The 18595-nt window shown below is 51.7% G+C and overlaps 6 protein-coding genes across 6 annotated transcripts; 4 read left to right on the top strand and 2 right to left on the bottom strand.

The window, feature by feature from the left end:
* Positions 1-136: 136 nt before the first annotated feature.
* On the top strand, positions 137-1641 carry MIND_01223000 (uncharacterized protein; the record flags this gene model as incomplete). Its single annotated transcript, XM_037368732.1, has 3 exons — positions 137-161; positions 214-1044; positions 1097-1641. 3 exons carry the CDS (start codon positions 137-139, stop codon positions 1639-1641), a joined length of 1401 nt encoding a protein of 466 aa, XP_037214700.1.
* A 3822-nt stretch (positions 1642-5463) lies between these two features.
* On the bottom strand, positions 5464-7633 carry MIND_01222800 (uncharacterized protein; the record flags this gene model as incomplete). Its single annotated transcript, XM_037368731.1, has 10 exons — positions 5464-5635; positions 5688-6169; positions 6222-6281; positions 6335-6662; positions 6714-6794; positions 6848-6911; positions 6963-7122; positions 7173-7228; positions 7278-7498; positions 7554-7633. 10 exons carry the CDS (start codon positions 7631-7633, stop codon positions 5464-5466), a joined length of 1704 nt encoding a protein of 567 aa, XP_037214699.1.
* A 612-nt stretch (positions 7634-8245) lies between these two features.
* MIND_01222700 (Aldedh domain-containing protein) lies at positions 8246-10023 on the top strand (the record flags this gene model as incomplete). Its single annotated transcript, XM_037368730.1, has 6 exons — positions 8246-8697; positions 8747-8996; positions 9053-9151; positions 9202-9562; positions 9619-9874; positions 9924-10023. The coding sequence occupies 6 exons, from the start codon at positions 8246-8248 to the stop codon at positions 10021-10023; spliced, it is 1518 nt and encodes a 505-aa protein (XP_037214698.1).
* Positions 10024-10673: 650 nt separating this feature from the next.
* Positions 10674-11760, top strand: MIND_01222600 (Aldedh domain-containing protein; the record flags this gene model as incomplete). The annotated part of the gene is made up of 4 exons (XM_037368729.1): positions 10674-10897; positions 10948-11011; positions 11087-11462; positions 11516-11760. 4 exons carry the CDS (start codon positions 10674-10676, stop codon positions 11758-11760), a joined length of 909 nt encoding a protein of 302 aa, XP_037214697.1.
* A 1733-nt stretch (positions 11761-13493) lies between these two features.
* MIND_01222500 (Pyruvate dehydrogenase E1 component subunit alpha) lies at positions 13494-14894 on the top strand (the record flags this gene model as incomplete). Its single annotated transcript, XM_037368728.1, has 5 exons — positions 13494-13532; positions 13584-13856; positions 13908-14246; positions 14299-14679; positions 14733-14894. The coding sequence occupies 5 exons, from the start codon at positions 13494-13496 to the stop codon at positions 14892-14894; spliced, it is 1194 nt and encodes a 397-aa protein (XP_037214696.1).
* Positions 14895-15004: 110 nt separating this feature from the next.
* MIND_01222400 (RNA helicase) lies at positions 15005-18462 on the bottom strand (the record flags this gene model as incomplete). Its single annotated transcript, XM_037368727.1, has 10 exons — positions 15005-15312; positions 15359-15583; positions 15637-15935; positions 15984-16155; positions 16211-16605; positions 16654-17041; positions 17091-17137; positions 17182-17244; positions 17298-17780; positions 17828-18462. The coding sequence occupies 10 exons, from the start codon at positions 18460-18462 to the stop codon at positions 15005-15007; spliced, it is 3015 nt and encodes a 1004-aa protein (XP_037214695.1).
* Positions 18463-18595: the final 133 nt, after the last annotated feature.

The following is an 18595-nucleotide window of genomic DNA, read 5'->3' as shown; positions in this document are numbered from 1 at the left end:
GTGAATCTTTCTAGCAGACATTCATGGCAAGAAGGCGTATATCCAGCATTATACTCGAGAGATATCCTTCCACGAAAGTAGTCAAGGTACCACATCATTTGGTGCACGTGATCGCGATCCCTTCTCATCCCCAGCCATGTCAACAGACGCAAGCCATCCTTGTAAGTTTAGCCCCCAGCCACCTATTCAGATCAACACCCATCGTTGCGTCAGGGTCGCGATATCCACCGGAAATCAAGCTTCAGATCACCCTTCACAATCGGGGCGACATCCATACGTTATGCGCAATGTGTCTTGTGTCCAAAGAGATGCGGGCAATCGCAATCGAGCAAGTTTTCCGAGTCGTCAGCTTTACGTATGCCAAAGATCTCGAGTTCTGGGTGGACATTCTTCGCCACACACCGACCCTCTCCGCTGTTGTCCGTCGTGTCCGTTTCCTTCCTCACGAGATTGCGTGGTTTGGTGTCCCTCCCCAGGCCCCAGAACGTGACACTGACGAGACTATCGTGGAAGCCATACCGATGATCCCTCCCATGCCGAATGTCGTCGCAATTGATTGGGCACTCTCTGACATCCGCATCCAAAACGCTCGAGCACTCCTGCAGCTCTGTCCTAATGCTACCGAATTGAATTTCTTGACGACGGCAATAGACGGTCTCCCTCTCTTCACGCATTTACTTGCGGAGTTTGGCTCAAGGCTGCTGAGCTTATCGTTAGACAAGGTAATGATGCTGGATATGGATATGAACGATCAGTGGGAAGAGCCGGGATTGGATGACCTACCAAGGGAAACCGTCAACTTCGATCTTTCGGGAGTCCAACGGCTGTCCTTGGTTTCTGCCGAATTAGATGGGACTACGGCGATCGAGTATATCGAACACTTGTTCGAGATGTCTTCTCCCAGAACGCTGAAAGAGTTGCATCTACGGAGCGACCCCGACGCAACTGCGATTCCATGTTCCCTGAATGTTGTCGCATCGCTTTTGACTCAACATGCGCCGTCACTGGTCAACTTGACTATCGATCCTAGCTTCGCAGATACACGTCAGTTAAGATATCCCGCACCTCAATGTCTTTTTCTCACTTGCATAAACAGTTACCGAATTAAAGAACGAACTCCCACTCTTTCCTCTGCTCAAAACACTTACAGTTTGGCTCGAGACGGGTCTCTCCGCAGAGCTTTTCATTAATCGGCTGAATGCGCCGAACTTGTCATGGCTCTTCATACGACTTGACCTATGGCGGGGAGACTGGGAATCAGGCAACGAGACCAACTTGGCTGGCTCGATAGACGCCAGTCTCCCTTGGGGTCGATTGTTCCCAAGCATTCCGTTCACTAGAACCGCTTTACGCGCACGATTTCCTACGCTGGGAGAGCAGAGTATTGTCTTTCAAATCTGCGCTGGCCGTGACGCAGACTTGCACTATTCCTTCCTGGCGAGGGACGACGCGAGGCTCCAGTTCGTCACTGGTTTGATGGCTGCTGGTAGTGGCGATCTAGCGGGTATGCGGGTCGAGTGGTTGGATCCTGAGACTGGTTATGGCGTCATCGAGTACGACCCGATTACTGGTCGGGCTCCTTGGCCAAGGCCACCGGAGCGTAGCGACAGGGGGTCGTTGAGTGGAGAGGAGAGTGGTTGATTGTTTGTGGTCGCTTGGCGTTAATTCGATCAGCTCTCGGGGCTACGTGTTTTCAAAGGTTTTCAAGTTCCAAGAGTCTGAAGAACCTGGATTCTAGTTCTCATTCAGGCGATGATGATCATGATCGATACCGACCCTGCTTGCGGAGTAGAAAGACCAAAGAGTTCGAATCACACGAGAGGCAAGGTACTAATGGGATTAGCGAGACTCGGCTTAAGAAGATCGATCGTTGGTGAAGCCCGTCCACATCATAGGCGGCGGCTGGCGGCGGCGGAAGACAGGAGATCCCCGCTACAGTGACGAGTAGTGGCAAAGGGAGAACGCGATTTGACCGCATTTCATAGACTAGTTGGGCAGGAAGATGGGGCGGATTAAGGGCGTGAATCAAGTGTTTTCAGCCTGAGATTCCGGTGCAATATAGACGTTTAACTTTGTAGTCAAGATTAAACGTGTGATGGTTCCTTTCCATTTGTTTGGCTGCGTCGTTGTGAAGAGCGTCTTGACGATGCCCACAAGCACTGCGGATCGTGGAGACCCAACCGTGAGAGTATCGCTTGTTACCATCCCGTTCCGAGGCCTCTGACATCGAAAGCGTGGCCGATTGGCTATGGTTAGTGGCTCGTTTGCCGGTTGGCTGCAGTTGGTATTGAATTCGGCAGGAATTCCCGCAATCTGGTGGACGACATGTGTGCGATTGCCATGGCCAAAATGCGGTGCGAGAGAATGGAAGCTGGCCGGAGTTTTCGGCGGTGATGCTTTGTTGAAGATATGCTATCTTGTTGAAGTAGTGAAGAGAAAGGACAGAAGATCTGGAATCTGGTGGAAAGATGAAGGAAAGACATCATTACGACCCGACTCGTTGCTCAAGTCGGCATTCTGTAGCATTCTGTTCGACGATGTACCTGAGATATATCCGGCGACAGTGTGATTAGAAGCAGGAACCATCTGAATGTAGCACAGGGAAACATTGGGAGGGTGTAGGTGAAGAGGGCAACGGATGCGGTGCAACCTTGGCGTAAATCAGGCACCGAATGAGCGGAGACAAACCGGACCAGCTGAGCTTAAATAAATTCGGCATTTGGCGTGACTTGTCAAGACCCACCACCATCTATGAGCCCTGCTGCCGATGACCCTCTCGACGTTGCCCTCCGACCCCCGCCAGGCGAGACACCAGAGGAGCGCATCATTCGCGAAGAGAGGGAAGAACATGCTAGAAGAGTCAGCGCAGCAATTGACGCTGAAATCAAGTTAGAACGTCAGGCAAGGCGCAAGAAACGTATAGTGCGCTTATTGCTACTGGGGCAAAGCGAGAGTGGAAAGAGTACCACTCTTCGACGTGTGTTTCCAGCTTGTTTCCAAAATTTATCAGGTCTGAACACTCACCTAGAGTTTCAACGACTTTATACGCCAACCGCCTTTCGAGAAGAGCGAGTTCTATGGCGAGCTATTATCCAGCTCAACATTGTCCGCTCTATCAGTACAATCCTTGACGCACTTGTTCCTCAAGAACAAACTATAATTCCTCCACGCCGAACTTCTGCAGCGCCGTCTGTAGTCATGATGCTTGCCAATACAAGTCCCTCCACGTCCGCCGACATCACAGAGCCTCATAGACCATACGCGGAATACTCCCAGGGTGGTGTTGACTCTGACGTCGACTCCGATTACGAGCAATACGCGTCTTCTTCGCGTTTCGCAGTCAATGTACCAACAACACCAACGCTAGAAGGTCTCAAGATGGCCCTCCTACCTCTGCGACACATAGAGTCGCTTCTTATTGCTCGCTTGGTCCCCGCAAATGAGGAAGAGCCCACACATCTCCCTGGCCAATCTGATGGCCTTGTGGCGGTCTTCAACGGAAGTGGGAGCAAGGAGATTTTCGTACGGCCGGGAAACAGGTGGAAAGGTGTGTTTTCGTATGAATTTCATCATTTTAAGGCTTATCGTGGATAGGATCCCGCAGTAAGTCTCCTGAACGCGACATCGCTACACGAGCGGATGAGCCGCAAGAAGTCCTCTACTCCTGTTGTGGTGCGATGATGACGCTGTGGAACGACAGCGGGGTGAGGGAGGTCTTGAGAAGACGGAAAATACGATTAGAAGAGGGTCCGGGTTTGTGCGTTATACTCTCATTGGTTCGCATAGCAGTCTGATTATAATTGACACAGTTTCCTCAACGACCTTGAGCGGGTCACACACCCAAGCTACCTACCGACCGATGGTAGGCATCCATATCCATTCTCCACGATGCCTCATTCCAAGTCAGACGACGTCCTTCGCGCACGATTAAAGACTGTTGGGGTTTCCGAATACACCTTCGAGATGGAGGTTTCTGCAGGTCGTGAAACGGGCACTGAATGGCGAATCGTTGATGTGGGTGGTAGTCGAAGCCAGGTCTTTTTTTCATTTCAGCCAATCGTTCTTCGGATCACTTACCTAGTTGCTAGCGCGGTATGCCACGTTAGAGTAACGCTCTTCTCGACACTAACCAACTACAAAGCTACCTGGGTACCATTTTTCGACGATGGTTTGCCTCCAAAACATCATTTTCGACAGCTTGAGCTAATGTGCTGTTTCAAGTTGACGCCATCATCTTCCTCGCCCCAATAGCAGGTTTCGATCAGGTCCTTGCAGAGGACAAGACCGTTAATCGACTGGTTTGTCTTATGCCCTGTGGTGATGCACTCTTGTTGACTAGATAAACCGTAGGAAGATTCGGTTCTCCTCTGGAAAGCCGTCTGCTCGAACAAGCTTCTGGCCAATGTCGACCTCGTGCTCTTCCTTAACAAGTGCGATATATTGGAAAAGAAGCTGAAGGCTGGTATCAAGTACGTTGATAATCCACTTATTACACATGCAGCTACCAACCAACATTGAGCAGATTAGCGCGGTATGTCAGGAGCTATGCGGACCGGGAAAACTCCTTCGACGCTGTCAGTCAATGTAAGAGTTCTATCTATAGAACCTTTGACTGCTGAACGCTGAGGAACTGCTGTAGATCTAAAAAGCAAATTCGGCGCCATCCATCGCGAGTACTCCCCCAACCCACGCAAATTCTATGTCTTCTGTACGAGTGTTACGGTACGTGCAAGCTTAAAGCTGGAAAGGCTTCAACTCAAGTTAACCTAGGACTCCACGACGACGGGTGGGATTATTGCGAGTGTCCGCGATATGGTGGTGAGACAGCACCTTAAACAATCGAAATTGTTGTAGGCATAAGCGGGTGCGTTTGGATTGCTGGGTTATGCTGACGCGTTACTCGTGTAGGGCATAGTGACGCGCCCTCCAGTCCTCAAAAGGACCATCTCACTCACGACACGACCCAACTACACAACACTTACGACCCCTTGAACGACTCACATTCATTCCTTTGCTTGTTCGCTTTGCTATCTATCAGATCTTACTTGTTCACCCTTGCCAACTGTTGTTTTTTGCGTGCTGTCCTGTTACCTGTATCCTACCCTTCCTGTCAAAACCTGTATATAAGTAGCATGTGTAGAGTGAATGATCGGAGAAACGAGAGCGTGAAGCAAGTCTCAACATAAAATAAATCTCCACATGCCCGTCACCTTCCACCCCCATCGAACGTTCTGTTGGGAGCCGGTGTCCTGGTAAGTTAACAGTCTCGGCGCGTGGTTGGCCAACATGAGCCAACATGACGTGCTATATATGGCTTCTTCAAGATGTCGTAGTTTCTCGAGCCGCCAAAGCTGCCGAGGGAAGATCTAGGCACGCGATAACACTGGCAACATACAGGGCTACATCTAAACTGTGGCGGACATGACCCGGTGGTACAGAAAACCATGCGATCAACGGAGATTCTCAAGCTCTGATGGTCTCCTCTTCTGGTCTTTCAGCGGGTAAACGAACGAGCCACAGTAGACCAAAAGCCAGCACGGCATTGACAAATGCCACCAAGAATATTGTGCGAGGGTGGCTCGCCACAGTTGCGGAATATATGGAGCCATATATAACAGGTCCAAGAATGCGGCCACTGTGGAGTCGGGTTGAGAAGTTGAGCATTCAGAATCATAGAAGGGGCCTACAAGATGGTCTGCACGACCCCAACGGCCGCAAAAAGCTTCCCGGACTCGGACTCCGCCTTTGCCCTGTTGGACACCCGCCGGGTATATAATTCTAGCACGAGACTGTTGGCAGCTGGCTCCAAGCCCGCCCCCAAAGACCCCAGCGAGATAAATAAAATGAACAACGCGCCAGTTGGCGCGAGCGGGAGTATGGCAAATGTGATGATGAAGACAAAGATGGAGAATCGCATGAGCGAGAGGTCAAAGGCTGTCGCATAGGCGGATGTCGGCTCTGGAGATGGTCGAGACGAAATAGCAGCCGGATCGGTGTATGAACCGCCTTCGAATTCGGGTTCCTCAGGAGGCACAAGCAGCGGTTGCTCTTCAGATGGCATTGTTCTTGCGGCAGTCCGCCCATTTTTAATGGATTTGAGCACAAGAGGGAGGATGACGACCAGGTAGCCTGCTCTGGCGAAGCCGATACTGCTTAGACAATAACCCAGCTACGAAAATGCGAGAAGTAGGCCGAAGACCGTATCTGAACAAATCACGTACATATTCAGCATCCCACTGGAAAGTTCGGAGAGCGTAGAGAAATTGGTTGATCAAGGATGACTGTTCCAGAGTCAGTATATATTTCTGCTCTCAGACGAAGCCGGAACACATACCCCAGCAAACAACATTAGCCCCTCACTGACAACCAATAACAACATGTTCCACTCTGCGGGTTTTCGCTCTCCGCTGCTATGTGTCGTTTCCGGAAGGAGGATTGCCAATGGCCTGAGCACAAACATTGCCGGAGCCGACAAGCGTTGGGCTAAGCTGTAGTGTCCAGTTGAGACGGCTTGAAAACCATTCGTTGCATAGACCTGCTCAGCAGTCCGTTGCATTTGTTCGTGGGTGAGAGACTCTGGCATCAGAAATAATATGATGAGTGTTTGGATGGCCTTGAGTCCTGCCGCGATATAGAACAAGAGAAGAACATCATGGGTTGACCTGAAAATGTGTCAATGACTGCTTCCAGGATAGCTGAGCGAGGCCGTAGACCTTAGAATGAGGCTCCCAAGAAGTGGCCCTAACCCGATGCCTGCGAGAGAGAACCCAAGAATTATGGAGAAAATGCGGGACCTATATGTGCAGTCAGCGACAATAAACTGTGACACGAAACAAGACGGGCTTGCCGCTCCTCTGGTATAGAAATATCTGCAAGATATGAATTCGTTGCAGAACTTTCGCTCGCAGCACCTGATACCACAGTTGAACCAATGCAAGGCTATGAAAATAGTCACTACTCGCCGCCGAGCAAGCCAGTCACTACGGCGTGAAGGACGATGAAACGATATCCACCAGGCAGGAACTCTGAATATTTGGCTACCAAGATGAGGAGTAGAGGGCCAAGTAGGCCGCCAAGAGCGCAGATAGCTAGCATACGGGTACGGCCGAAGTGGTCAGAAAACTGAGGGGCGAAGGTTATCATTGGAGAACAAGGATCACAAGAAAGCTCACGGAACCCCACCAGCTTGCTGTCGCGAAAGTTAACGCTCCAGTGACCGTCAGAACAACTTGAACTACATCAGCTTTGAAAATAGTGACAGTTGGAATGGGATGGACCAATTTCTAGTTTTGCAACGGCGGCTTGCACCACAGGATCCGCTGAGCACGGGATTAATGCCGGCCCGGGCGTCATCATCGAGGACCGCAATGACGAGGTAGTGACGGCGAGCGTCTCAGGACGGTAAACCTCCCGACACACGAGGTCGCTGAAGAGCTCGACCTGGGCACTCGCGGTACCCGCTTGATAAAGTGTGCTGAGAGGAGCGATGACCATTAACCTGTCGTTGGCGATTCATTTTTTAGATAAAGTTGCTCGGGAAGTAGTCAACGTACCACCAACCAGCAGGTCGCTTCCACCAAGGAAGCGCATCACCTGCACGGCAACGACTGGGTGCGCTTTCAGACCGCAACATGAGGGCAGGAAAGTACGACCCTCGAGCAGGAAAGATTGGTTTATATGGATGAAGAAGTGCACCAATTCACTGCGGGATGACGTTCAAGATACTTTCAAAATGCTCTGCGCCGCAGTTGTTCGACAAGTCGCATGCTTCCGCTCTCGGATTGAGAAGCCGAGGTGCATTATTTGCGAGCCTGACGGTGGAATGCCACTGGTTTGCTGCCCATGGAAATGGTCAAGACTTGGTTAAGACTCAAAGTTCGAGTCAAAATGATGGAATCAATGATCTGATTTGCACCTTTCTTCTTCGGTTTTCTCCAACGTTGGCAACAATCCAATCCTTGCTGCTCGAAATGGCCACGCTGGATGTACGATATGGCAGAGGTGCCCTTGATCGTGACTTTTATACGACTCCAGCTCTTCCGCTAGAAGGAGTGAAATAGTTCTTCCTCAGGACTTTATCGTTCGAAGCCTGAGCATACACCACTCTCCAAGCTCAACTATGGACTAGATCGAAGACAGTTCTCACCGACGAGCCTAAGGAACAATCGCAGAGCGGACTGCCGGTCCCTCTCACTGTCATGTGGCCACCGTGAGCTCTGGTTGTCCCACCATCAACCCACTATCCATGTTGCAGTCGAACGCGCCATTTACCCCGCTTTTCATCGATGGAAAACAAGTCTCTGCGTCGGACGGGGGGACCTTTGATGTCGTTCATGTAACTACTCGCAAAGTTGTCGGCACCAGTGCTTCCGCTTCGATTGCGGACTGTACTACCGCGGTTGATGCTGCCGCTGAGGCCTTTAAAACTTGGGGCCAAACCACGCCCTATCATCGTCGAGACATACTGTTGAAGGCGGCGGATTTAGTGTCAACCGATGAATGGCGCAAGAAGATTTTAGAGACACCGATGCAAGAGACTGGCTGTTCTCTTGGGTGGGCAATGGGCGGTTATGTGGCAGCCGTACCGTTGCTACGGACAGTCGCGTCGTATGCAAATGACCTGGTAGGAAAGAGCTTCATGTCGCATTCGGTCCCAGGGATGCAGTGTGTTATGGAGCAACGGCCGATGGGCGTCATGTCAGTTCTTCTTACCTTCCCTTTTGTTTGCTCAATAATTGAATGATAGATTTGGAATCGCCCCATGGAATGCCCCGTTCACATTGACGCTGCGTGCGATTGCCATTCCCCTCCTTTGCGGCAATACTGTGGTCCTCAAGTCATCCGAATTTAGTCCACGCACACAGTCCTTGGCAATAGAGCTCTTCCATGCGGCTGGAATTCCTGCTGGTGTGCTCAATTATATCTCGATGGCGCGTGAAAAATCGCCCGAGCTCACCGCTCAGATAATCGCACATCCAGCCGTGAGGAAGATCAATGTGAGTTATCTATTCTCTACTTCTTTCAAAATAGCTTCTTCTCAAAAAGACCAAAGTTCACCGGTAGTGACCGTGTCGGGAGAATCATCGCCACTGAAGCCGCCAAGCATCTAAAGCCGACTGTTCTCGAACTCGGGGGAAAGGCACCCGCAGTCGTAAGTATTCAGACTACTTGGAGCTCGCCTTTCCAACTGGCTATCGTTAGGTTCTGGACGATGCTCCTTTGGCAGATGCTGCCAATGCCATCGTCTACGGAGCAATGCTCCATTCTGGCCAAATATGCATGTCCACTGAACGAGTCATCGTCCAACGTGCCGCTGCAGAACCGCTTCTCGAGCAAATCAGAACCCTTTGTGATTCCCTCGTCGGAAATGAAGCTAAAATCGGGCCGCTCTTTACCGAAGCCTCAGCCCAAAACGTACTCGAAATGATTAGCGAAGCTCGTGAAGGTGGGGCAGAGGTGTACATGGGGGATGTGGCACGAGATGGTGCGATTCTGCGACCACATATCATTCGCGGAGTTAAGCCTGGTATGAGGCTTTGGGAGCGGGAGAGTTTCGGACCTGGTGACTCGTTTGGCTTTTCTGTTTCTGGTGGGTGGAGCACTGATGGCATGTACCAGTGATTGCATTTGCAGTCGTCGACACGGTCGAGGAGGCCGTTGAGCTCGCGAACGCGACCACATATAGCTTGTCGGCCTCCCTGTGGACTAAAGATATGTATACGGCCCGGAAGGTCGCGCTGTTGATTCGAGCAGGTAGCGATCTCGAGACCTTCTCCTACATCCGACTCGGATTGCTCAAGATTTGTTTAGGATATACCAACGTCAATGGCCCGACATTCCACAGCGAACCACTTATCAGTGTCGCAGGTCTGGGGTAGGTGGTATTCTCTTCCTACCCCAATGCTTCCTCAAGTTTCTCCCAGCGGGTCTTCTGGCTATGGACACTTCGGCATTGACGATTTCACCGACAAAGGCGTGATTGCAGTGCATCCACTTGGAAGGGAGTTCCCGTTTCTGCAGTAGATGGAGACATTAGGACGGGATGAATGAACGTGTTGTACCAAGGCACCTTGGCCCAGGACCTGTACGGATAACCGTTGGCTAACCGCCACATGCAACCGGCCCTCCGATGTAAACCAACCTCTTCTGTGAGCCTTGGGTAAGCCCAGTATCTCCGCTTATCGTGGACCTTCTCGGTACGAGTCTTCCTTTCACATATATGCCGACAACAGTGTTTTCTTGTGCGACTTGGTATGACCTCAGAGCGTAAGCTGTCAGTGCTTGGCCTCGAGCTTCTCGAGTGTCCTCGGTGAATCAGTCGAAATGTGCCCGGGCCAGCAACCATTTTTGGCTCGATAGAAGGCTACTTGGAAGTCGGACCCTGAGTTTTCACGCTCTGTGTGGACATAGGATGTAGTCAAGGGAGGTGAAGCAGATACCACAAATGTCGACAGCCAATGGCGAGCTCGAATCAGTCGACAGATGGGTCGCCGAAGCGGAACAACTTTTTTTTTTGAGTGACGTCGCCAAGACTCCGAGGCGGTGGGTTTTTGCTACTTATACCCTCGCCATCTCGACTTTCTCCTTTCCATGCCCTTGCTCCTGGCGTAGATTAGTCCAGCCCTGCGCGCTCATTGCAACGACCACCCACAATCCTACATCCTGAGATTACGATGTCGAACGCACAACATAGCAGGTCCGCAACGGCCGCAACGGCCGAAACCACCTTCAAGGAGGAGCCCACTCTCTCTTTGGCGGGCACCAGAACCGACCTCGAGTATGGCGAGATGCCATCGACAGCTGGACGGATAAGCCTCTGGCAACACCTAAACACGGATGTCGATCCAGCAGAATGCACTGGCCCTCTCGCAGCTTTCTGCTTCATGACGGGCTTTATGTGCGATTCTTTCGCTGCGATTTCATTCTGCTTTCGCTCAATACCCACAGTGATTGCATTTCCTTCTCGGCGATATTTGTGTGGTGTGGCTTCCAGACGGGTAACTTTGCACAGGTGTGTTTGCGTGTTGGGCCTTTCTTCTCATGGCCGCACCTTATCCTTACTTGTCACTAACGCCTTCTTTCCCAGCTCGCGCTCGCGCTCGCACGTCTCTGGGAGCCGTCGCCAACTGGCTCAGGCCACAACACCGAGTTCCACATTGCTGACCGCCAAGCGCTGACCTCGCTCTTGACGTTCAACATCGGCGCCTTCTTTGGCCGGTTTGGCGACCGTATCGGCTCACACAAGCGCATCTGGCTTGTTGGTGCAACACTCCTCCAGGTTCTCTTCACCGCTGCAGCGGCAATCGCCATCTGGCAAAGCAATCAGGGGAGCGTCGCGGAAATTCGTGGAGACCCAAGCTGGACCGGACCGCTCACATATCTTGGGATCGCATTCATGAGCGCGAGTTTGGGGCTCCAGGGAATCCAAGGGAAGCGGTTAAACACGCAATTCACGACGACGAGTATGTCGTCATTTCCGTCACTCTTTTCGCTCTACTGACGAACATGGTTATAGTCGTGCTCACCACCGTCTGGGTCGAGCTCGTCACCGACCCCCGCCTGTTCAATCTCCGCCAGAAGGTCATCACCCGCGACCACAAGCTGATCGCTGCTGTCGCGCTGTTCACGGGCGCCTTTGTCGCGCGTGCAATTCTGGCTTCTGCTGGTGCGCCAACTGCACTCGGGGTCGGAGCGGGCATCCGTGTGCTTATCGCGCTATCGTGGATCGTCATCCCAGGCAAGAAGCTCGCCAAGGCATAACTTCCCGTGGGTTGCCATCTGGTCACCTCTCTAGACATCGTTTCTTTACGCACTCAGGATAAAGCCATAGAATTAGGGTGTATGTATTAGTGGGATTGAAGAATAATTCGTTTGGACGCTGTTACTTCGGGTCTTTACATATGACACAGTTCTGTCAGATAAGATATGGCCACACTGTCTACATAATAACTCTCTACTTATGGAGATGGAATTTGGCAGAAAGCTTGTCTATGATACTGCGTCTCGCGCCTTTCCTCAGGCCTTGTTCCGCTGGTGTGGGTAGTGCGCCGCCTAAATTGACCTCTCTGTACTTATCATCCAGCCACTCGATTCGGACCAGGTCCTCCACACCCGCAGAGGATTCCGCCAACTGTGCTGTTAACCCCGCCTGCAACTTGCCTCGATATTCTCGTCCCACGCTCGCATCATACAACGCCGAAGACCTGGGGCCATAGAAACTGAAGACCACTTCTCTCAAGTTTGGAAAACATTTGTCGATGGAACCACGTTGAAATACCGCCGGCTGGGCCGAGAAGAGTTCGCTATGGTTTGGTTCGTAGTCTTCATCTTCGCCGGTGAGATCGACGTAAAGGCGGAGAACAGTCACAACAGGCAACGTGTTCAGCGCTTGGAGGAAGGTAACAACTTGGGAATTGCTGGTACCAGGCGGCGCAAGCCATATGTTCAACAATTCGAGCGCACTGAGTGTAGGGAGGCGTTTGATAGCGGTGTCGAATGTTTCATCAGCTATGTACAAACAATGAATTTAGTCGAGCCGAAGCAGGGCGGGAAGCGGAACTCGCCTGGAGAAGTATGAAAGATAGGGTCAATGGAGAGACGCGTCAGAGTTGAGGAAGCAAGGGAGAGGGCAGTCCGCATCGTGGCCACCGAGCAAGGATCACTGAAACGACGACGGTGTCCCAACCCGAGATTTAGCGTTTGAAGCCTTGCTGGTGGGGAGGCCTGTAAGAGCGTGACGAAGACCCCATGCTGGTCGTGGTAGGTACCATTGTGCGCGAATGTGAGCTCCTCTAGCGCAGAGAGATCCACAGACGGCATAAACGGTTCGGTTTCGGTTTCGGTGCCCACTCTGAAGTCTGAGCCGACGATACTGAGACTTTTCAGCGGTCTGCATGCTCGAAGGACAGTGATCAGCTTTGATGGATCCCTGAAAGAGATATTGACGAAGGAGAGTCTGGTCGCATTGGGGAATATCCGTTTGTGATAATCAACAGCAATGTCGGCTCTCCAGAGATTCATTGTGTCCATCCACTCAACCTCGACGACAGAAGGCAAAGTTTTGAGGAGATATGGTTCCCCAGAAGCCGATATTTTGACCTTGTGAACGGCAGCGCCCAGCCCTGGGGTGCGCTGGAGTATTTCCCACCATTTAACAAAGTCCTTGTCCTCCGCAAAATGCAGTACGGAAAACAATGGCTCGACGGCCACAGAACGCATTGCTTTCGAGACAAGGCACATGGCGCGGAGGGTTTCTCTATCGTCTGCATTGTGTTGGGCAATCTGAAGAGCCAGTTCCGAGGGAAGTGTACACCCTTTGCGGTGGTTAAATTATAATGGCCATTACGCTGGACGCACAAACGTCGCGAGACATGACTCCCCAGCGTAACTGAAGTTGTGGGGAAAGTCGGAACGAAATTGATGCAGATCAGGCCAGCTCTTCTCTTCTCCTCCACATCCTTTCCCTTCACGCTTGAGGCGTTGCTTCAGCTGCCATGGCCTCCTTAGCCCGTTTTCGCGCGTCTCGTCGACTGGTATGTCTCTTATATCCCATTCCTCACAGAACGCTCAACCAGAAAATGCAGCCCCAACTAGTTCGCGCCATCCAGACGTCAGCGGATACGACCCAGCTGCAAGAAAAGCCAGCGGACCTGTCCCAGCCGCTCACCCTGCGGCTCAGCGAGGACTCGTTCCACACCTTCAACTGCGACATGCCAGAGCTCGACGTTCAGGTCACCAAAAACCAACTGCTCGACATGTACAAGAAAATGACGACAATGCGGCGCATGGAGATGGCCGCCGACGCGCTCTACAAGGCCAAACTCATCCGTGGGTTCTGTCATCTGGCCATTGGGCAGGTACGTGACGTCTTTCTTCCTTCGCTGCTGGCAGTTGACGCGTCAAAACAGGAAGCCGTGTCTGTTGGGCTCGAAGAGGGTATCACCTCTGAAGACCGTGTCATCACTTCCTACCGATGCCATCCTCTAGCCGTTCTGCGTGGTGGAACGATAAAGGGTGTCATTGCTGAACTGCTTGGCCGTCAGGCTGGTATGTCGCACGGAAAGGGCGGCTCCATGCATATCTTCACTCCTTCCTTCTTCGGCGGTAACGGTATCGTCGGCGCGCAAGTGCCTCTTGGTGCTGGTATTGCTTTCACGCAAAAGTACCTTGGCAGCGACAGCGCCACATTTGCCCTATATGGTGATGGCGCAAGCAACCAGGGTCAGGTCTTTGAAGCCTTCAATATGGTGTGTTTATTACCTAATTCTGTAGTTTTATGCTTCTAACACAAAATACTAGGCCAAGCTGTGGGACCTCCCATGCGTGTTTGTATGTGAAAACAACAAATATGGAATGGGCACGTCTGCCGAGCGTTCCTCATCCAACACCGCCTATTACACTCGTGGCGACAAAATTCCCGGCTTGCAAGTCAACGGAATGGACATCGTCGCCACCCTCCAAGCTGTCCGTTACGCTCGTGACTGGACCGTGAAGGAGAAGAAGGGCCCGCTGCTGCTCGAGTTCGTCACCTACCGCTATGGTGGTCACTCCATGTCTGACCCCGGCACCACCTACCGCACCCGCGAGGAAGTCCAGCGCATGCGTAGCACCCAGGACCCCATCCGCGGCCTGCAACGCTACATTGAGGAGTGGGGCCTGGCCACCGAGCAGGAGCTCAAGGTTTGTAACGATCGCTATTCTTTTTTTTTACGATACTAATCGCCATATCATAGCAATTGGACAAGGAGGCCAAGGCCGCTGTCGACGAGGCTGTTGAGGAGGCGAAGAAATCGCCTGAGCCTCTCGTCGAAGATCTCTGGACGGACATTTACTACAAGGGCACTGAGCCGCCGTTCATGCGTGGAAGGGAGCGTGAGGAGGTTCACCACTATTAAAATACACACCGTTCGCTCTCCTAGATAGACTGATCTTGTTCTGCTTTCACTACTGTAGGTAATTGCAATGCTTTTGTTTTTGAGAATCTATCAGCAAAAAGTACTGTATTCTACTCCGCCTCACGCCAAGGCCGGTCAACGTTTGCATCGTCCTCTCCTTCAGCACCAGACACTGTTAGTTCTTCCATGCGCCGGGTAAATTCATTCATATCGAATAGCGCCTCGCCGCGTGTTTGTTCCGCATACCCGTTGCCTTCCGACTCGCTGACGGGCTCGCTTGGGTCCCATGGAATGTCTGGCCCAGTCCAACCGCCGTTCGTACACGCGTAATTAAGGAACGCCCGCCAGAGCGGGTCAAGCCCGAGAACATTTGGGTCGCCGACAACGATCAGCAGCGATTGCGCACGGGTTATCGCGACTATAGTACGTTTAGAATCTGATCAAGGGCACAAGAAATGGCGCACCATTGAACCGACGTGGGTTTGCCACGAACCCAAGCGTGTGCCGCAGATCGTAGGTCACAAACTCACGACTGCTGCGCACAGTCGAGATGATAATGACCTTTCTTTCTTGGCCCTGGAATTCTTCGACACTGCCGACCTTGACGCCTTCTGCAATGGGCTTGAGGAGTTTGCGGATTTTGACACATTGTGCATGGTACGGCGCGATAACACCAATGTCCCCATCCGCTACAGAAAGTGTTAGGTCTTTTTCCAGAAATCAAAACAAACGAGTAGCTTACTGATGTGGATGCCCGTTCTGACCTGACGATCCATCCCCCGGAGTATTTCAACATATTTCTTGACCTGGGACGCCTCGTCAATGTTGAAAAAACTTGGCGACGACGCTTCTCTGTCGTCCTTGCCAGCCAAGGAATGGAATATTATCGGAAACCCTCTCTTGGGCAGAAGAGATGAATTTAGATAGAGGTCGACAACCTGGCGATCGCCGTGAGGTTGAAGCTCGCCCTTGTAGAACTGTTCATTGGGGAACTTGAGGATGGCGTTGTGCGAACGGAAATTTTTCGTCAGTTTGACAACGCTGTATACGATGGTAAGTATGACACTTGGATCATGATTTACAACATACCATTGACCATAACCCTCTTGTTCGTCGTACAGATCCCGTTGCATCAGTCGCTCAATGTAGCTGATTTCAAGCCCCAGGTTGCGGGCAATGTTTGAACGAATAATTGGTCCCAGTTGTTTTGGGTCCCCAGAGAGAATGATGTTAGTCCGGGTATCCGCCATCGTTTGGATCGCTGGTTGTGGATTAGAAAAAGTACATATGTAGGCCCAGTCATCAATCGGGCTCACCAATCATTGCCTCTGGCTCGGTCGCTTGTCCCGCCTCGTCAACAAAAATGTGGCTGTAATGACCTCTGGGGATACCAATCCCAGAAATGACAGAAGCCGACACACAGGTCGTGACGATGGCTCGGAACCGTTTCATCCGAGCCAGTGGCGGGACAGAGAAATGCCCATCCGCCGTGGTATGCGTGAAATCCCGCAACTTAAGGTCCACCTGTTCCTTATGCCGCGACGGCGCATAGAAACGGAACAATGCATCCGTGCCGAGCGACATGAGCCGTGTCGCAATAAGATCGGCCGCAGAGTTGCTTGGCGCACACGCAATGATCCGAGCGTTTGGATTTGCAGCCAGAACTTGAAGTATGGCCTCAACCATCGTCACGGTTTTACCGGTTCCAGGACTATGTAACTGGTCAAAAAAGAACAAGAGAAAGGAATGTTTCACGTACGGCCCAAATATAATAAATGGGACAGAACCCACAGGCCTCTTGGTAATGGACACCACAGCTTGAAGCTGGGGTGCATTTGCGGCGATCAGAGGATTGAAGACTTTGATATTGGCACTCGCAATTGTGGGGTAAGCCATTGAGAGATGGTGTCCTGCATCCGGGAACAAAACTCTATCTTCGGAAAAGGCAGAATCCAGCGCCAAATGTTGACGCCGGAGCGGGTATCGGTTCAGCTTGAACCGCACAGAATATCGGTCGGTAGAGGACGCATTTTTGAACGACCCGTGAAAGCGGAGTCCGACTTCTTGCTGGCGGACGACATGGACCCCGCCCTCGAACCACCGACCAGGATCAGGAGTGTCTTTCCTCTGAACAAGAATGCGATCACCTGGATTGAAGTTGAGTCACCAACTACAATTATTAGGATATCGGCTTACCGACCAGTACACTTGGTCGCTTTTCGGCAAGACCCGGGACATCAAGACTGGCAACGATGAGCAATGGTCTGGTAGGAGGCTTTTGACGAACTAGTGGTATGATTCGTAACGAGAGAGCTCTGTGTCCGAGATATCATACGTGCTAAGGTCATTCCTAGAACCAGATTAAGTATCAGAGACGGCGACAATTCACCAAGTAACACGTACTCCATGCGGTGTTCCTCCACCCAAAGTAACAGCTTGAAGTGGCGTCCGTAACCGTTGCTGTCAAAGACAACCGGCAAGTACAACTTGTGTATGGTTTCAATTACGTCCTTGACATTTTTTCCCAACAGGATAGAAGCAAGGTTGGCGGGAATAGTAGCCTCAGGCAACAAACCAACATAGGGTATGGCTTTGCGTGACTTGGGGAAGATACCCTCGACAACAGATGTTTCAGGAGCCCGGGCTACTCGCTGGCGCGGTACATAGGGAGCGGTCGGCTTCAGCACGTCATGGTCTGCCTGATTGCCCACATGCCCACGAAGAACGCGAATAATAATGAAGCTTTTTTTAAGCTGCGTGTCCTCCAAGAGAATTTCGAGACGATCTTCTGCACGACTCGCAAATTGCTGACAAAAGGTAACAGAAAAGGCGGTGTTGGCGCTGTTGTATAGCACCGGCCCGTAACGTTTGCAGACGACGGTAAAGCTGGAAATCGTAAGCATCAAGTACGGAGTTAAGGGTGAAATATGTACGGAGATCGAGCTCTGGTATTCTTGTCGCTAGCAAGCGACATGCTGATCAACGATACCTTCGAGCCAGGAGTCGCATTACTGACAGTTCCTTCAACCACAAGCCCTGACTGAGCAGTAGCAAGGGCAATGAGACCGAAGTCAAAACTGCCGGAAATGGAAATTCCGTGTCTGTCCTTCTCCGCTTCATCCAACGCTGCCTGAAAGACCGCGTACTGTTCGCGCCGTCTGTGTTTGGCGGTCGCGCAGTGTGCAACCCAATCATAATTGAGGACATGAATGTCGCAACTCGTGCAATGGCTGTGGTTGGGAACCTCCTGGGCCGCTTCTGGGGTGATATTGGGTGAGATACCCTTTGCGGCGGCAGCCTGAGCGTGATGGAAACTCCTTTTGTGAGCGCTCCAATTATTTGAGCTCATCCCAACCATCGTGCGATCACAGATGGGACAATACAGTGCCTGACCCGTCTTTCCCTGCACAGTTCTCTGGTGTTTTTTTCCTGCAATGTGAGAGTTGTAGGCATTACGCGTGGCGAAGACCCAGCTGCAGGGCTCGCATCGAATAACGTCGTGTCGGTGGCTGCAGGCTTCGTCATTACAACTGCCTGTGCTCAGTAGGGTGGGGCAAATAGCGGGCATGGTCGACGGCAGAAGGAAAGGCGGCGGAACAAACAGGCTGAGGTCGTTATGTATGGGTTAAGGGACAAGGAGAGTCTAATCTTGCATGACACCACTTTTCCACGAAAGGGTCGCTCCGTCGCCTGCAGGCAAC

The sequence above is a fragment of the Mycena indigotica genome (assembly GCF_014461135.1).
Source record: "Mycena indigotica strain 171206Taipei chromosome Unknown Mind.scaff0012, whole genome shotgun sequence".
Taxonomy (NCBI): domain Eukaryota; kingdom Fungi; phylum Basidiomycota; class Agaricomycetes; order Agaricales; family Mycenaceae; genus Mycena; species Mycena indigotica.
This window is presented reverse-complemented; position numbering and strand designations above follow the sequence as displayed.